This window comes from Scyliorhinus torazame, chromosome 3 (assembly GCF_047496885.1).
Source record: "Scyliorhinus torazame isolate Kashiwa2021f chromosome 3, sScyTor2.1, whole genome shotgun sequence".
Lineage (NCBI taxonomy): Eukaryota > Metazoa > Chordata > Chondrichthyes > Carcharhiniformes > Scyliorhinidae > Scyliorhinus > Scyliorhinus torazame.
In genome coordinates, this window is record NC_092709.1 from 144,892,811 (window position 1) to 144,911,554 (window position 18,744).

The window sequence follows — 18,744 nt, forward strand, 5'->3', positions numbered from 1 at the left end:
CTCACTCCCGTTCACTGGCTGGCTTAAACCAGCCAGTGTGGAGGCCCCCACCTGGGCCTCCTTCCCCCTTGCCCAGTCCCAGGAAAACCAAGAAATCCCCTTTAGCACACAACCCCAGCATACACACCCAAGCCCCAAAGAACCATCATTGCAAATGAAAGTCCCAATTCTTCCCTTGTCCAGATATACAGCGTCGACTCATTTAGTACATACACCAACACGCAGTGAAGAAATAAAGTTACATGAGGCTACATCGGTACACGACCCGCTCTCAGTCCCATTTCTCAATTCTGCCGCAGTCCTTCTGCCTTCACAAACTGCTCCGCTACTTCGCCGTCCCAAAATAAAAGTCCTTGGATTTGTAGGTCACTCTCAACTAAGCTGGATATACTATGCTGCACTGCACCTTGCTGATGTACAGTGCCTTTTTTAACCGGTTGAAGGCAGCCCGCCTCCTCGCCAGCTCCACTGTAAAGTCCTGGTATATGCATATACCAGCTCCAGCCCACTGCACCACCCACTTCTGCTTTGCCCAGCACAGGATCTTCTCATTCACGCTATACCTACGGAAACCACACAGTTACTACACAGCTCACTCGCCTTTGGTATAGGCCCCCAGGACCGATGAGCCCGATCCAGTTCATATCAAGAGGGATCCCTCCCCCAATAGCTTCGCCAACATCGTGGCAAAATACTCCGTTGACCTCGGGCCTTCCACCCTTTCGGGCAGACCCACGATCCTCAGATTCTGCCGCCTGGATCAGTTTTCCAGGTCTTCCATTTTGGCTCGCAGACCCTTGTTGGTCTCTATCACCTTCCGCAACTCCTTCCACATTGAGGTGAGTTGATCACTGTGTTGCGATAATGCCTCTTCCACTTCCTTCAGTGTCTCACCTTGCTCCTGCACCTCCGCCGCTGTGCTTGATACTGCCACCCTCACTAGGGCAATCGCCTCCTCCACCAGCACTTTCAATACCGCCCCCATCTCCTTCATCATCGCTTCCATGTGCTTTGTGAACTGTTTTTCAAGTTCCACAACCATCACTTTGGTAATTTCTTCTGCTGTGAGCAAGGCAGCCTCCCCTGGTGCTCCAGCCTCCGCTTTCCTTACAGTTCCTGCGCTGACTTTTCCATTCACCGGCAGACATTCATTAGCCCCCTTTTTCATGGCCGTTTGTTCCCCAAACTTGGACATTTCTCCTCCCTGTGCCGCCGTACAGCTTTTTCAGCCTCCGTTGCCCCAAGGACCGGGCGTTAAAACCCCAAAATTTCTATTCCCAAGCAGGAGCCCTCCATTGTGCGGCTGCCTCCCGCCCGCCGTCACCGGATGTCCACTACAACCATATTTAAACAACAATTACAATATTTCAAGCCCCCCCCCCCCCCATAGTATCTGACGGTGACCAGCTCCCTGAAGTGGGAAATGCACGCTGCCACCTCAAATAGAACTCTTCTGTCAACACTCTCGGGGTATATTTTTTTCTAAATATAAGAACTCCATCAGGTCACTTAACCATGCTGTTGCACTGGACAGAATCGAAGGCTTCCATGCAAACAGCAGCCGTCTTCGGGCTATTAGCGAGGCGAAGGCTAGAGCATCTGACTTCGCCCTCGTCTGCAGCTCCAGTAAATCTTGAAACCCAAAAGATTGCCACGAAAGGGCAAGGCTCAAAGAATTCTTGGCAGGGTGCTGAAGAAAGAGACCCAAAAGCTCATAAACTTAGAACAAGACCAGAACATGTGCGTATGGTGCGCCAGACCTCTAGAACACCGCTCGTACCTACCATCTACTTCCAAGAAGACATACACGCATGCCTGCCCTGGTCAGATGTGCTTTATGAACTACTTTAAACTGAATCAGGCTGAGCCTAGCGCACAAGGAAGTGGAGTTGGCTGTGTTGAGCCTCGCCCCCACCCCCAAAATATCTACCCAAACCCCAATTCCTCTTAACCTCACCCAGCAGAACTGTTCCATCAACACTGGCTGACTATAAATGTCCAGCAACTTCCCTCCCCCATGCATTCACCACCGAAAGAACCCTATCCATCAACGAGGGCAGAAGCACCAAGGGAAGGAAGAAATCTCCTTGTGTATAAAGGTGCATACCTGAGAATACCGAAACCGATTAGCCCTTGAAAGCTGATACTTGCCCACCCCTCAAAAATCAGCAAACTTCCCATCTATAAACAAATCGCCAAACTGCTCCAACCCCTCCTCCCTCCATGTCCCAAACAACAAGTCCAAGGGCACCAGTACAAAACAATGATATTCTCAGATTGGGGCCAAAAATGGCAGAGAACCTAGCTTAAAATGCTGCCTTAACTGCCTCCATATTCTCAAGATGGCTACCACCATTGGACTACAAATCCATTTAGCCAGAGGGAACAGAAGAGGAGCCGGAACCAAGGCTCTCAAACTGGAGCCTCTGCAGGCATCTCCCTCCATCCGCCCCCACACACACTCCATCCCCTTGTACCACCCCCACACACCCTCAATATTCACTGCCCAATAAAAAAATAATAGATAGGACAAAGCCAAATACCCCACCACTCCCGGCAGCAGGGACTTGCCTAATACAATTAAATCAAACCTAGAATATACCTGATGTACTTGGGAGAAGAAAAAACAATCCTCACCTGGGTGTAAAACTCTCCACGTGTCTGCTTTTCCATCCCCCCCCACCACCCCCTTCTTTTCCATGAAGACCAAAAGTACCTTTGCCACCCCTGAACACCTCACAGCCTACGACTCATGGATCCAATACACAGTTAAAGTCCCTTCCCAAGGTTAGCTGGTGCGAGACCAAATTGAGGATAATAAAAACTGTCCAGGTTTGAGGCATATACATTGACCAGCGGCACTGTGGCATCTGCCAACATCCCACTAACCATAACATATCTCCTATTCTGATAAATCAAAATCTTGGCTACCGAAAACCTATCTTATTAATTAAGATTGTTGCCTCACAGGGCCCAGCTATCAAATCCTGAATGAAACAAAGATGATAGATGAGGGAAAGGCAGGAGATGTTGTATACATGGACTTCAATAAAGCCTTTGACAAGGTGACTCATGGTAGACTGGTACAAAAGGTGAAGTCACATGGGATCAGAGGAGAGCTGGCAAGTTAGATACAGAACAGGCTTGGGCACAAAAGACAAGATGGTAGCAGTAGAAGGGTGCATTTCTGAATGGAAGGCTGTGACTAGCGGCGTTCCATAGGGATCAGTTCTGGGGCCTTTGTTGTGTTTGTGATTTGGAAGAAAATGTAGCTGGTCTGATTAGTAAGTTCGCAGACGACACAAAAGTTGGTGGAGTTGCGGATGGTGAAGATTGTCAGAGGATACAGCAGGATATAATCTGGTTGGAGTCTTGGGCAGAGAAATGGCAGATGGAGTTCAATCCGGGCAAATGTGATGTAATGCACTTTGGAAGGTCCAATGCATGTAGGAATTACACAAAATATGGTAGAACTCTTGCGAGTACTGACAGGCAGAGAGATCTGGGCGTGCATGTCCACCGATTACTGAAAGTGACAATGCACGTGGATAATGTGGTCAAGAAGGCATACGGCATGCTGGCCTTCATCGGTCGGGGCATTGAACATAAAAATTGGCAAGTCATGTTGCAGCAGTTTAGGACCTTAGTTAGGCCTCATTTGGAATATTGTGTACAATTCTGGCCGCCCCACTACCAAAAGAATGTGGATGCTTTGGAGACGGTAAGAAGCAGTTTACTAGAATGTTGCCTGGTATGGAGGGCATAAGCTATGAGGAGAGGTGAGATAAACTCGGTCTGTTCTCACTGGAATGACTGAGGCGACCTGATAGAGGTCTACAAGATTATGAATGTATGAATGGCATGGACAGAGTGGATAGTCAGATGCTCTTTCCTAGTTAGGAGAGTCAAGTACTCGGGGACATAGGTTTAAAGTGCATGGGGGAAAGTTTAGAACTGATGTGCGAGGCAAGTTTTTTTACACAGAGGGCGGTGAATATATGGAACGCGCTGCCTGGGGAGGTGGTGGGAGCAGGTACGATAGCGGCATTTAAGGGGCATTTAGACAAATATATCAATAGGCTGGGAATGGAAGGATACGGACTCCGTAAGTGCATACAGTTTTAGTTTAGACAGGTGCCATGGTTGGCGCAGTCTTGGAGGGCCGAAGGGCCTGTTCCTGTGCTGTTTTGTTCTTTGTTCTTTGAAACACTTGCCCCACGCAACCTTAAATGATCTTTAATTTGCAAATGGGATCTCCTGCAACAGCACCACATCAGCCTTCAAATCCCTAAGGCGCGCAAACACCCAGGATCTCTTCTCCGGTCCTGTCAATCCACTCTTGTTCCATGTCACCAGCCTAAATTGGGGTGGGGGGGGGGGGGGGGGGGGGGGGGGGGGTTGCCTAAGAACAGTCCCTAACCACTGTCAGAAAACCCCCACCCTCCAACATCACGCCCAGCCAACATCGACCAGGCGACCAAAACCAACGCCCCACCCCACCCAATGCAAAAGCAACACTCCTAGGCTGATTCTTAAAAGCCCTCCCACCATGTGAGCTGCAGCTATCCCCATCCCTTTGCTCCCGCTAACTATCTTAGCTAGTGGGGTGGCCCCCACACAGAGTTCCATTCATCAAATTTCCCAAGTACCAACCAGCCCCCCACCCAAAAACAGCTTTATTATCTTCAAAGAAGCGAGATAAAAAACATGAACAATAAAAAAAAACCTATCCCCACAATAAAATGTAAGAAAAAAACTCCCAAGACTGCCAATAAACCCCCCATCAAAAACCAGGAACCATCCGCCTCAATACCAATGCCACCCAGGCAATACAAAAAAAGTAACATTTATCTCTATCTATTTCTCTCCACGAACGCTTCAGCCTCCTCTGTTGTCTCAAAATAATTGTCTCTATTTTCCTAAGTCACGTGAAGGCATGCGGGCTATTTCACCCTCCCCTACCAACTTCCAAAACAACTGTGACATGAACTTTGGGCTCAGGCCCTCCGTCAACCTAACCATCCTCGAGTTCTACACAATCGATTTTCCAAGTCGTCCACGTTGGCCTTTAATATTTTATTATCAGCCGCCACTGTGCCATCTCTTCTTCCAGGGCGGTTGTCTGATCACTCTGCCTAGACAGAGCTACCCTGACCTCCTTCAGCTCAACACCCTGCCCTTTCATTACCTCGTCCACCTTAGCCAAGGCTGTTCAAATTGAGGACATCGCTGCCTCAATCACTTTCTCATGGTCCCCTGAGACCTCCCGGTGTAATTTCTGTTGCTGCAACGCTAAGATCTCAACAGTTACTGGAGTGGACACTGATACTGCAGCAGCCTCAGTCTTTTATTCCCAGACAGGAGCCTCAAAGCTTCCAACATTGACACAAATTATTTTTTCTGCTGCCTGGTCGGTATCTATTCGGGATCCCTTTTTTTGTGGGATACTTAAGCCATCAATAAAAACAAATGAGCCCACATTTCCCACGATAATCGGGCAAAAAGGGCCTAAATAAAATTTTCTGGCGGGAGCCACCTCATATGCTGCTTCTCCCTACACGTCGCCACCGGCAGTCTGAGCAGTGAGAGTTTAAAGAGCGAATCTGAGAGGGAGCAATGAGAGTTTAAAGAATGAGTCTGGAGGGAGCAGTGAGTTTAAAGAGCGAGTGTGGGAGGGAGCAGTTAAAGAGAGTGTCTGAAAGGAAGCAGTGAGTTTAAAGAGACTGAGGAGTGGCAGTGGGTTTAAAGAGAGTGAGGAGGGGCAGTGGGTTTAAAGAGAGTGAGGAGGGGCGGTGGGTTTAAAGAGAGTGAGGAGGGGCGGTGGGTTTAAAGAGAGTGAGGAGGGGCAGTGAGTTTAAAGAGAGTGAGGAGGGGCGTGGGTTTAAAGAGTGAGAGTGGCGGTGGGTTTAAAGAGAGTGAGGAGGGGAGGTGAGTTTAAAGAGAGTGAGGAGGGGCGGTGAGTTCAAAGAGAGTGAGGAGGGGCGTGGGTTTAAAGAGAGTGAGAGTGGCGGTGGGTTTAAAGAGAGTGAGGAGGGGAGGTGAGTTTAAAGAGAGTGAGATGGGGCGGTGAGTTTAAAGAGAGTGAGGAGGGGCGGTGAGTTTAAAGAGAGTGAGGAGGGGCAGTGTCTGGAGTGTGCCAGAGTTTGGGAGTAAAAAAGCAAACGGTGACATCACAGCAACGTTGTGGTGCTGCTGGATATTGCTGCTGAGGTACTGAGTTTAAACAACTGGGAATTGGAAGATGTTAAAAATATTAAGTTATTCTTAACCAGCAGGTGAGTAACTAGTTGGTCTTTTATTTTTAAATATTCTTATCACAGGCATTTTCAATTGATATACAAAACGCATGAAACAATCCTCTTTATACACTTGCCACAATACAAAAAATACCTCCCATTTCCTCAAACACCCTGCATGCCCCACTTTATTATTATAATATAAAACAAAGATACCCCATAAAACAAATTCCTCCCCCCCCCCCCCCCATGTCTACCACTCTTTAAAGAAGGCGATGAACAACCTCCACCTCGAGAGGAACCCCTCCTCTGACCCTCTAAAGGCAAACGTTATCTTTTCCAGATGTAGGAATTCCGCCAGGTCATTCGACAACCTGAATACCGCCACCCACCGGCTCGGGGTCACCCCCAAAATCTCCGACGGAATCCCCAAAAAGGCCTCCCAAAACTCCACCAATTTTGGGCGGGACCAAAGCATGTGTGGTTTGCCTTCCCCCTTGAACACCGCCCACATTTACCCTCCACTCCAGGGGAAAAAAACGACTCGTCCGCGATGCTGTCATGTGCACTCTTTGCACCACTTTAAACTGAATTAGGCTCAATCTCACATACAAGGAGGTCAAATTTATCCTCTGCAGGGCTTCATTCTATACCCCAGCTTCAAATGCCCACCCCCCCAGTTCCTCCTCCTCCTCCTTCCATTTTACCTCCTCCACGGAAGCCCCGTAAATATTGGAGACCTTCCCCCCCCCCCCCCTATCTCATCCTCAGACACAATCCTTTCAAGCAATGACGGGGATAGCAACCTCAGAAACCTGGCCAGCTACTTCCTCACAAAGTCCCTGATTTGCAAATATTCATTTGAAGCTGGATGGGTTGCACCAAAATAGAGCCGGATCTGAATTCCGTGCAGGGTTATCTGCTAATCCCGTGCGGTGACTAATTTGGCAGAGATGTGGAAACCAGGAGGTAATAACAGAGAGGAATATGGAGCATACAGAATACTGGGATAGATGGATACCACTGGAGTAGGGAACAGTCTGTTAATAGGTAGAGTCAAAATAAGGGAGAACATAAATTCAAAGACTGGGTTATTGTGCATGTATGTGAGTGCACAGAATGTGGTAAATAAGATTGGGGTGTTACAGGTTTGAATTGCCATGTGAAAATATGATGATTTGACAATAACTGAGACCTGACTCAAAGAAAGCCAGAACTAAGTGTTAAATATTCCTGGATATAAGGTGTTCAAGAAAGATCGGAAAGGAAGAAAAGGGTGTCAGTATTGATTAAAGAGAGCATTGCAGTGCTGGAGAAAGAGAATGTTCCAGAGGGGTCAAGGACATCTAATCTAGAGACGAGGAACAAAAAAGGAGCACTGTCATTGCTCGAGGTAGTGGCTAGGGCACTAGTGGGAAAGATGTAGAGGAACAAATCTGCAGGCAAATTACAGAGGTGCAAGAATTATAGCGTAGTTATAATGGAGAAACTATAATTATCCAAATATAGTTATAGTGTAAAGGGCAAAGAGGGGCAAGAGTTCCTGGAGTGTGTTGAGGAAAATTTTCTACAGCATTTTGTTTCCAGTCCAATGAGAAAGGTGATCTGGTTCTTGGGAAGAAGGTGGAGCAAGTGCGCTTCGTGTCAGTAGGAGAACATTTCGGGCAGTGTTCTTCAAACATTTTTTCCGGGGACCCATTTTTACCAACCGGCTGACGTTCGCGACCCACGCCGGCTGACCTTCGCGACCAATGCCGGCTGACCTTCGCGACCCACGCCGGCCGACCTGCGCAACCCACCATTTTCTCTTACCTTGTTTGCTGCTGACAAAAATGGAAGAAATGGTTTTGGGTCCCTTTGGCCCTCGTACACGCTCCTCCAATGGAGGTGTCGGAAAGTATGGAGTCTCCATCTGTCCAAAGTTCTGCACTTTTTTCCTGTAAAATTTTATCAAATAACCCCCCCCCCCCGAACTTGTAAAAGACAAAATGAATAAAATAAATGAAAAAGATAAAAATTAAATTAATAATATACATGAATAAAACCCCCCTGAACTTGTAAAACAAAAAGCTGCGACCGTTTAAAAACAACAGCCGCACTGCGCATGCGTGCCTGATCATCGATGCAGCCGATTTAAAAAAATATATATATATGTTCACGGCCATTTTGAAGGCCGCTTGCAGCTGGCGTTATTAAAAAGCCGACTGCTGCGGCTGATTCGCGCGATTGGGAGCGCCGCGAAGGACGGCTCCGTGACCCTCCCGACACCCGCCCGCGTGTCGCGCCCCCGAGTTTGAAGAACACTGATTTAGGGACAGTCATCATTTATATCATACGTTATAGGTTGGTTAGGAAAAATGCAAAATACAATATCTGGCAAAACTAATTAACTGGGGGAAAGCCAACTTCACTGGGGTAAGAATGGACGGGGTTGAATAAATTGGAATCGTAGGTTGGCAGGCAAAGCAGTACCTGAACAATGCGTGACTTTCAAAGAAGACATAGTTTGGGTACAGATAAGGTATATTCCCACAAAGGGGAAAGGTTACAAATAAATCTAGAGTTTCTTGGATGACAGAGGGACGAATGTGAAATAGGAGTGTCAGATGTCTGGTGGATAATGCAACAGAGAATCAAGCTGAACAGAAGGTTCAATGGGGAAGTGACAAAGCAAATGAGAGAACCAAAGAGAGAATACAAGGAGAGACTGGTAGCTAATACAAAAGCGGATCCCAAAGTCTTCTATCGGCATTTAAATAATAAATGGGTGGCAAGAGGAGATGTGAAATGAAATGAAAATCACTTATTGTCACGAGTAGGCTTCAATGAAGTTACTGTGAAAAGCCCCTAGTCGCCACATTCCGGCGCCTGTTCGGGGAGGCTGGTACAGGAATCGAACCGTGCTAAACCAGTCCCTGATGTAAGGCTGATTAGGGACCATAAACGTGTTTGACACATGAGGCAAGGACATGACACAGGTATTAAATGAATACTTTGCACCTGTCTTTACCAAGGAAGATGAGGTACTTCGTACACTAAAGGGATTTAAAATTGATGGTGAGGTGGCTTTGAATCCTTTTGACTTAAATGTTGAGGCACCTGGACTGGATGAGATGTGTCCAGAGGTACTGAGGGAAGTTTGAGAGTTGAAATTGTAGAGGCACTGACCATAATTTTCCAGTCGACTCGGGGGTGGTGTCTGCCGACTGGTGAATTGTAAATGTTACTCGCTTGTTCAAAAAAACAGTGTAAAGGTAAACCCAGCTACTACAGGCCAATCAGTTTAACTTAGTAGTGGGAAAACTTGCAGAAATAATTGATTTTGGGATCAAATTAATTGTCATTTGGACAAATGTGGGTTAATGAAAGAAAGCCAACATGGACTTAAGGGAAAATTGTGTTTACCTAATGTGGGCTGGAGAGTTTTGAAGATGTAACAGACGGTTGATGAGGATAACACAGTTGTCGTGATGTGGGTGGACTTCCAAAAGGCATTTGATACAGTGCCGTACAACAGACATGAGCAAAATCATAGCCGATGGAATAAAAAGGAGAACAGCAACATGGATATTGGCTGAATGATAAGAAAAGGAGTAGTACTTAATGATGGTTCTTGGACTAGAAGATGATTTATAGTGGAATTCCCCAGGGGTCAGTGATGGGATCCTTGCTCTTCCCAATGTATATTAATGACTGAGGCCTTGGTGTACAGATTCAAAATTTGTGGGTGGTATGCAACTTGGAAGCATTGTGAGGAGGGTATTGTAGAACTTTGAAAGGATGTGAGCAAGTAGGTGGAATGGGTGGACGAGTGGCAGATGAAGTTCAAAGCGGAAAAATGTGAAGTGATTAATTTTGGTAGGAAGAACACAGACAATACAATATAAAGATACAACTCCAAAGGGAGTACTGGAACAGAAAGACCTTGATGTATATGTGCATAAGTAATTGAAGGTGGGAGAATGGTTAATAAAGCATACAGTATTCTAGACTTAATTGATGGGGGCATAGAATACAGGAGCAAGGAGGTTGTGTTAAACTTGTATAAGACGTTAGTTTGGCTTCCGCTGGAATATTGCGTCCCATTTGGAAACATGTATAGGCATTGGAGAGAGTGTGAAAAAGATCCATGAGAATGGTTCCAGGAATGAGGAACTTCAGTTATGATGATCGATTAGAGAAGTCCTTGGAGAAGGGAAGGCCAAGAGGATATATGGAAGGATTCCAAACCATAAAATGTCTGGACAGAATAGATACAGAGAAACTGTTCCCATTTGTGAAAGGATTACAAATGAGAGGGCACACATTTAAGACAATTGGCAAGAGAGGTAATGATGATATGAGCACAAACGTTTTCACAGTGCGTGGTTAGTATCTGGAGTGCATTGCCTGAGAGTCTGGTGGCAGCAGGTTCAGTCCAGGCATTCAAAAGGGAATTAATTATCTAAAAAAGAAGAATGTGCGGAGAAGGCAGGTAAATAGATTACATAGAACATACAGTGTAGAAGGAGGCCATTCGGCCCATCAAGTCTGCACCAACCCACTTAAGCCACCCTATACCCACAACCCAATAACCCCTCCTAAACGTTTTGGATACTAAGGGCAATTTAGCATGGCCAAACCACCTAACCTGTACGTCTTTGGACTGTGGGAGGAAACCGGAGCACCCGGAGGAAGCCCACGCAGACACTGGGAGAACGAGTGCTAGATGAATGGCTCATTCTGAAATCCAGTGCAGAAACGATGGGCTGAATGGTACCCTTTGCACTGTAACAATTCTGTGATTCCAGAAGATGGCATTTGTTGAGAAAAGCATGTTATGGTCGAGACAGTAGGCAGCTCTATGGCAGGCCAAAGTTGTTCTTTTTTTGGTTCGGTATTTTCTGGTGTTATGAAAACATTTTGCCCCCCCCCCACTTTTTATTTAAGCCAAGCATTAACAAGGACAGTTGTAGGATAATGTCACAAACCCAGCTGTGTCTGAGCTCTTGGGTTAGTTGAAGTCTGTATTTTATCTGTGTGCTTGCTCACAATACCACCTCACCATAGAAAGATTCTTGCAATGTTTTAGTGGCATTGGTGTGTAGCATTTTTGATCGCAAAATATAAAAAAGGGCACAGCACTATTTTTGTTAATTTGACTTTTTATTATAAATCTGGATCTCTAAATGCCCTAAAATCATCTTTCCTTTCCAGGCATGCCTTGACAGAAATTCAGAAGCATTTAAACCGAAGATTGGGAAAGGAAAGGAAGGTGAATCTGATCGACGGCACAGCAAAGGATGTAACTGTAAAAGATCAGGGTGTCTGAAGAATTATTGTGAATGCTATGAGGTAAGAATGATTGGAAGATATTTTGTTCAGGGCATTCACTTTTGTGTATGTTTATGTGTACTTGACAAGGAAACGAAGTCCAAAACTTTCCCTTAGCTGCCTGAGATTGCAAATCTCAACCTCACTCGAGATTATGTCGATTGATTATTTTAAAATGAACAAATTTGTTTTCCTCCCACTCCTCCCTTTCCCAATGTCAGTCCTAAATTTACCTTTCAGTAGTTTGAACCTATTCTTTTTTAATCAATTGACATGATGTACTTTTAATTAAATCCTTTGAAAAAATCTATTAAAAAATCATTACTCAACTTCAGTACAACATTGTAAGCAACACAATACACTTACAACTGAATCACCCATAGATGTCCAAGGATGTCACATGCAATCTCAGTTCTAGACTCCAGCATTTTGCCGGATGTGCTTGCTTGTTTTCCTTGACCTAAACTAGACATGGTTCTCCAAATGCAATCTAACCAGCATGCTATAAAATTTGTATGATTTTCTATTTGACTGTTTTGGCAATGTTTTTTTTAAAAATGTATTAATCTTTATTATTGTCACGAGTAGGCTTACATTAACACTGCATTGAAGCTACTGTGAAAATCCCCTAGTCACCACATTCCGGCGCCTGTTCGGGTACATGGAGAATTCAGAATGTTCAATTCACCTAACAAGCACATCTTTCGGGACTTGTGGGAGGAAACCGGTGTTAAGGAATGGGTTAAGAGACATTCCAATTAGATGTTTCATTGATGTCAAGTATCCAATAATTGACACTGATATGTAAAGAGGCTGCAGATGGCCCTTGTTAGCATGTGGTGTGGTTTTGTACAGTGTGTTCAAGGAAAATAAAGGTGTTTGTGAGAAGTAGCAGAACTCTTGAATCTTTACTCAACAGCCGGAAGCTAACAACCGGAGCACCCAGAGGAAACCAAGCAGACACTGGGAGAACGTGCAGACTCCGCACAGATAGGGACGCAAGCGGGAATCGAACTTGGGACCCTGGCGCTGTGAAGCAACTGTGCTAACCACCTTGCTACCATGCCGCCCCTCCCAATTATTGTTTTTTTTAATTAAGGGGCAATTTAGTGTGGCCAATCCACCTAACCTGCATATCTTTGTGTTGTGGGGTGAAACCCACACAGACACTGGGAGAATGTGCAAACTCCACACAGACAGTGGGCCGGGATCAAACCTGGGTCCTCAGTGCCGTAGGCAGCAGTGCTAACCACTGCGCCACCATGCCGCCCGGTTTTGGCCATGTAGCCGCTGTGGTTGCAGTTCTCTATTGGTTGGAAGTGTTGAGTCTATGAAGGCTCTTGAGTGTCTCCTACAACTACATCCCTGATAATTCAGCAGCACTTATAGATTATATAGGGCACTTGTTTTCCTAGCTTTTGCCGTACCTTGAATCTATTTGCATTAGCCATTGTTATTTTGCCCACTCCTGTCTAACTCAATTTTTAATTTGAGTTGCCTCCTTTGATGATCCAACTTCTGCTAGGTTGATATCATCTGCAAATTCAATCAGTTTGTCTTTTACATGGACTTCCGGTTGGCGGCATGTGGAAAGTGGCCGCACACAAGGCAGTCTCGCCCGGGCACTTTGTTATTTATCTTTTCTGCCCGGTTTTGAAGGGTGTTGTGGTGATAATTTAAATAACTTTATGGGATAAGGCTCCCATATTGTGGAAATGCAAGGGAAATCAAGGACAAAGAAGCCAGCAAGCAAAGAATCGTCATCCGATTCTGAGACCTCTCGAGGCTCATTGATTGATAAAATGGCGCGGGCCGCTGCCAAAGCTAAGGTTACCTCATTGACGATAAAGATGCTTACGGGCATCTTTGCTGAGGAACTAAAAAAATAATGGCAAACTGTCTCCGAGGACCTTCATAATTCAATTGAGACCCTCATTCCTGTCAGATCACGGTAAAGGCACGTGACACAGTGTTGCAAGAGATGGAGGCGGGTCTTTCAACACAGAGCGATCGGATTGCCTCTTTGGAGATGGTAATGTTGGCTGAGAATAACAAATTTCTGCGTGTCAAAGTGAGCAACTTGGGCAATCGCTCCAGGAGGCAGAACCTCAGAGTCGTGGGACTGCTGGAGGGAGTGGAGGGCCTGAACCTGAATATATGTTGAAGATGTTTGGGAAGATGGTGGGGAGGGTGGACAGTTGTCCCCTTCCAAGCTGGATTGGGCCCATTGCTCGCTCCGTCAGCAGCCTCGTCAAGGAGAGCCACCACAGGCAATTATTATACGGTTCCACAGTTCCATATCCTGCAACCCCAGGGACAGCAGCCCAGGAAAGGACGCCACCTTTCTCCTCACAAAATCCCGGACCTGCGAGTACCTAAAACCCCTGGGCATCTCATATTCTTCCTCCAGGTTGTACAGCTTCACACATCTGCCCCCTATAAACAGATCGCCGAACCTCTCAATCCCTGCCTGCCGCCATCCCCGAAACCTCGCATCCAGACATCCCCCAGGCGCAAACCTATGGTTGTCACAGATCGGTGCCCACACCAAGGCATTCTCCAATCCCAAATGTTGCGTCCACTGCCCCCACACCTTAAAGTCAACACCACCACTGGGATCACAGTGTGTCTGGCCAGCAGGAACGGCAGAGGCGCTGTCAACAACTCCCTGAAGCTCGTTCTCCCACAAGAAGCCACTACCCATTTCATGACTGTGGCAATGTTCACCGCCCAGTAACAGTTCATGATGTTCAGCAGTGCCAGCTCTCTCCCCCCCCCCCCCCCCCCCCCCCCAACCCCACACACACACACCTCCCTCCAGACCCGCGGGGACTTCCCAGTTCCCACAAACCAGAGATTAGCACATTGACTTTTTTAAAGAATGCCTTTGAGGCGAAGATTGGGAGGTTCTGAAACACAAGAAACCTTGGCAGCACTGTTAATTTTACTGTCTGCCCCCATCCTGCCAGTGACAATGGCAGTACATCCCACCTCTTGAAGTCCCCCTTCCCAGTTTGGGGTATAAACATTTACCAGGACCACTGGCAACCCCTCCAGCTTCCCACTGATCATCACGAACCCCACCCCCTTCCACAATATTCACCACCTCAAACCCACCTGCTTATTCACTAGCACCGCCATCCTCCCTCGTCTTGGTTTCGAGTCCCGAATGGAACACGCGTCCCACTCATCCTTTCCTCAGCCTTGTCTGAATCCCTATCTTTAAATGTGTCTCCTGCAAAAATGTCACATCTGCCTTCAGACTCTTCAAGTGCGCGAACATACGTGGATGTGTGGCCAGCCCATTCAGCCCTCTCACGTTCCATGTGACCAGCCTGGTCAGGGGGCTCCCCGCCCCCTCCTTACCAACCAGCCATATCCCTTCTTGGGCCAGCCCCCGGCCCATGTCGCACGACCCTCCAGGCCCACCCTCGGATGTCCTCCACCATTGAGCCTTTTCCAACTGCTCCGCATCAGCTACACTCTTGTCAGCAACCCTCTCCTCCTCTTTCTCTTTCTCTCTCTCTCTCTCTCTCTCTCTCTCTCTCTCTCTCTCTCTCTCTCTCTCTCTCTCTTCCCCCCCCAGCCATACGCACCTACCTTCTGACAACACCCCACTTCATTCCAATGACTAGCCCACTCTGATAGAATGGTGGGCTTTCCGAAGGCCTCCAACCTCCCTAATCTTCCCCCCCCCCCCCCACCCTCATCCATACTCCTCTAAAGTGAAGCAAAGGATGTACTCCCCCACCCCCTCCCACCTCCCCGATGTTCCCTCGTGAACAGCCTGCCCACCAAAAACCCTGCCATCAGAACAAAGGAAACATTTCAAAGGGAAGATTATTCAGAAAACAGACACACTGTCAAACTCCTCCAAAGTTTAATGTCCTCAATCTCCTCCCAGTGCATTGTACCCTAGGAACTCTTCTGGCATGCCCAAATAATACTTGTGCTTCTGGAAAGGCTGGGTATACCACTCTGAACTTCGGCTCCTTCTTAAAGAGGGCAGCCTTGACCCAGTTAGACCCGATTAAACCCGGCCCTCCACTTCGCCAATTCTGCTCCCAAGTCCTGGTACACCCGCAGCTCGTTACCTTTCCAGGTGCACTTCCTCGCCTGCTTCGCCCATCGGAGGATCTTCACTTTATCCAGAAGGTGGTGCAACCACAACACCATCGCCCTTGGCAGCTTGCCCGCCTGCGGACTCCTCATCAGCGCCCTGTGCACGCAGTCAACCTCCAGGGGCTGGTCAAAGGCCCCCTGCCCCATCAGCTTCTCCAACATTTTGACCGCGTACATGCCGGCCTCTGCACCTTCTGTGTCTTTGGGCATCCCCGTGATCTTCAATTTATGTCTTCTGGAGTGATTCTTCAGATTCTCCACCTTCTCCCTCAGCCTCTTTTGGGTCTCCTGCATCACCCCACCTCGACCATCAACGAGGCCAACAGCTCCTCATGTTCCCCCACTGCCACCTTGCTTTCTGGATCGCCCGACCCTGCATCTCTCTCGATCCCCGATTTAATTGGTTCCACCACTTTGGCCAGGCCTTCCTCTGCTGGCTGAACTTTGCGTTCAGAAACTCCACTGGGTGCTCCGTTGACCACTGGGCAGGCAGAGCAGTCCCCTTGCCTTCCGCCATCTTATCCTCCCACAGTGCGGCGCACCATGAAGATTCTCCTCTTCCGGCAGCTATTTTATTCTCGCCCCACTCCTTGTTCTTGGATCCATCCACCAGCCACACCAGAGGAGTAACACCTTCAACAAGCATTCCTGCACCACTTGCCATCAAGTACTTCACCTTTTGGGTGCGGAAAAGACCAAAACATACCGCCTTGAGTGGGAGCCACCAAATGTGTGACCTCTCACCCCAAGGCTGCCACCGGAAGTCAATGCCTGTACATTTTAAGTAGTTGTGGATGATACTTTTGGTGCAAATGGTGGACTCTGGTACGGGGGTGGGAGGGGGTCCCAATTTGGCTGCTCACTTGGAATGCGAGGGGATTGAACAACCCTGTGAAGAGATCGAGGCTATTCACTCATCTGAAGAGTGAATGCTGATGTGGTTTTGTTGCAGGAGACCCATTTATGGGTCAAAGACCAGACTTGGCTACGGAATGGTTGGGTGGGTCAGATATATTCCTTTCGGGATTTCATGGTAGGGCCAGGTTTCTTTCTCAGCTGTTAAGATCCTGTGAGATCCGAATGGGAAACAGGTGATTATCAGTGGATCTTTGGCGGGCACCTCAGTGGTCCTAGTGAATGTGTGTGCTCCGAATTGGGGTGATACAGCTTATATTAATAAATTACTGGCCTCTATTCCTGATTTGGATTTACATCAGCTATTCTTGGGGGGGGAGACTTTAATTGTGTTCTAGATCCTATATTGTACCGATCTATGCCCGAGCCTTTGATTTCTTCAGGGGTGGTTAAAGCATTGACTTCTTTTATGGAGTGGATGGGGGAGGGAGACCTGTGGCAGTATTTACATACCAAGGGATAAGGATTTTGTGTTCTTCTCCCATGGACATCAGGTTTATTCTCGACTAGACTTCTTTTATGCTGGGTAGGTGTATCCTTCCTGGGGCGAAGAAGGCGGGGACTCGGCAATTGTCATCTCAGACCATGCTCCACATTTTGTGTATTTAATATTTCAGCCAGATCCCTTTCAATGCCCGCCATGGAGACTGGACACGGCTGTTGGCAGATACATGTTTCTGTGTGCGCATATCCTCCACTATTGGGGGAGTACATTAGGTTCAACAAGAGAGACTCTGTCTCCCCTTCTACATTATGGGAGACCCTTAAGGTGGTCATCAGGGGAGAGATAATTTCTTTTAAATCACGTAGAGATAGGTCTCGGAGGGTGGAGTGGAAGAAGCTGGTAGACTCCTTTCTCGAGGTGGACTGCCAGTATTCGATTGCTCCTACACCGGAGTTGCTGCCGCCTACGAAGAAATTGCAGACAGAATTTGAGCTGCTACTCAACGAGTATAGCAGTGGGTCAGCTGTAACACTCGAGGGGGACTTTTTATGAACATGGGGAGAAGGCCAGTCGTCTCTTAGTACAATCAGCTGAGACGGCAGGTGGCTTCCCAGGAAATTATTCAGGTATGGGACTACGTTGGCTAACAATGAGGTTGGAGCCCAGCTTTCCACGGGTGATATCGGAGGAATAGATGGGGTTTAAGGCTTGGCAACGAGGGCAGCACGGTGGTGCAGTGGTTAGCACTGCTGCCTCAAGCCGCCGGGAACCCAAGTTCGATCCCGACCCCTGGTCACTGTCCATGTGGAGTTTGCACTCTCCATGTCTGCAGGGGTCTCACCCTCACAACCCAAAGATGTGCCTGGTAGGTGAATTGGCCACGCTAAATTGCCCCCTGGGGGGAAAAAAAGAATTGGGTACACTACATTTATAGAAAAAGAGGTTCAGCAACTGTCGGCCAATATATGCCGTCACTAAGCATTGTCCACCCCCCTCTCCAGTGACCGATCCAGAGGTGATTATTTCATTGGACACTGAGAAATTGTTTGATAGGGCCATGTGTGTCTTTGTCGTCATAGATTATCATAGAATTTACAGTGCAGAAGGAGGCCATTCGGCCCATCGAGTCTGCACCGGCTCCTGGAAAGAGCACCCCACCCAAGGTCAACACCTCCACCCCATCCCCACAACCCAGTAACCCCACCCAACACTAAGGGCAATTTTGGACACTAAGGGGCAATTTAGCATGGCCAATCCGCCTAACCTGCACATCTTTGGACTGTGGGAGGAAACCGGAGCACCCGGAGGAAACCCACGCACACACTGGGAGGATGTGCAGACTCCGCACAGACAGTGACCCAAGCCGGAATCGAACCTGGGACCCTGGAGCTGTGAAGCAATTGTGCTATCCACAATGCTACCGTGCTGCCCCGTGCTGTCATATGTGCTCTATGCAAACCTTTGGTTCTCACACATGAAGAGGTCAAGTTTGTCTTGTCCAACCCCCCCCCCCCCCCTAAATGCACCACCCAGCTCCTCCTCCCAATTGTTCTTTATCTTCTCCAGCAAAGCCCCCTACCTCTCCATCAACTGCCATCTTGCCCTCCCCTATCCTCAAACTATCCTTTCCTGCAAAGAGCGGGAGGTGATAACCACGGAAACGTGGCCAACTCCTTCCTCTCAAAATTCCTGATCTGGAAGTACCGAAACCCG

The 18,744-nt window shown here is 47.6% G+C and overlaps 1 protein-coding gene across 2 annotated transcripts in view; it reads left to right on the forward strand.

The window, feature by feature from the left end:
- lin54 (lin-54 DREAM MuvB core complex component) overlaps window positions 1-18,744 on the forward strand; it is a 136,702-nt gene that overhangs the window by 94,971 nt on the left and 22,987 nt on the right. For both annotated transcript variants that reach the window (XM_072496350.1, XM_072496349.1), the window contains exon 11: window positions 11,433-11,570. In XM_072496350.1, coding sequence (XP_072352451.1) covers window positions 11,433-11,570 — 138 coding nt within the window. The remainder of the gene's footprint in view (window positions 1-11,432; window positions 11,571-18,744) is intronic.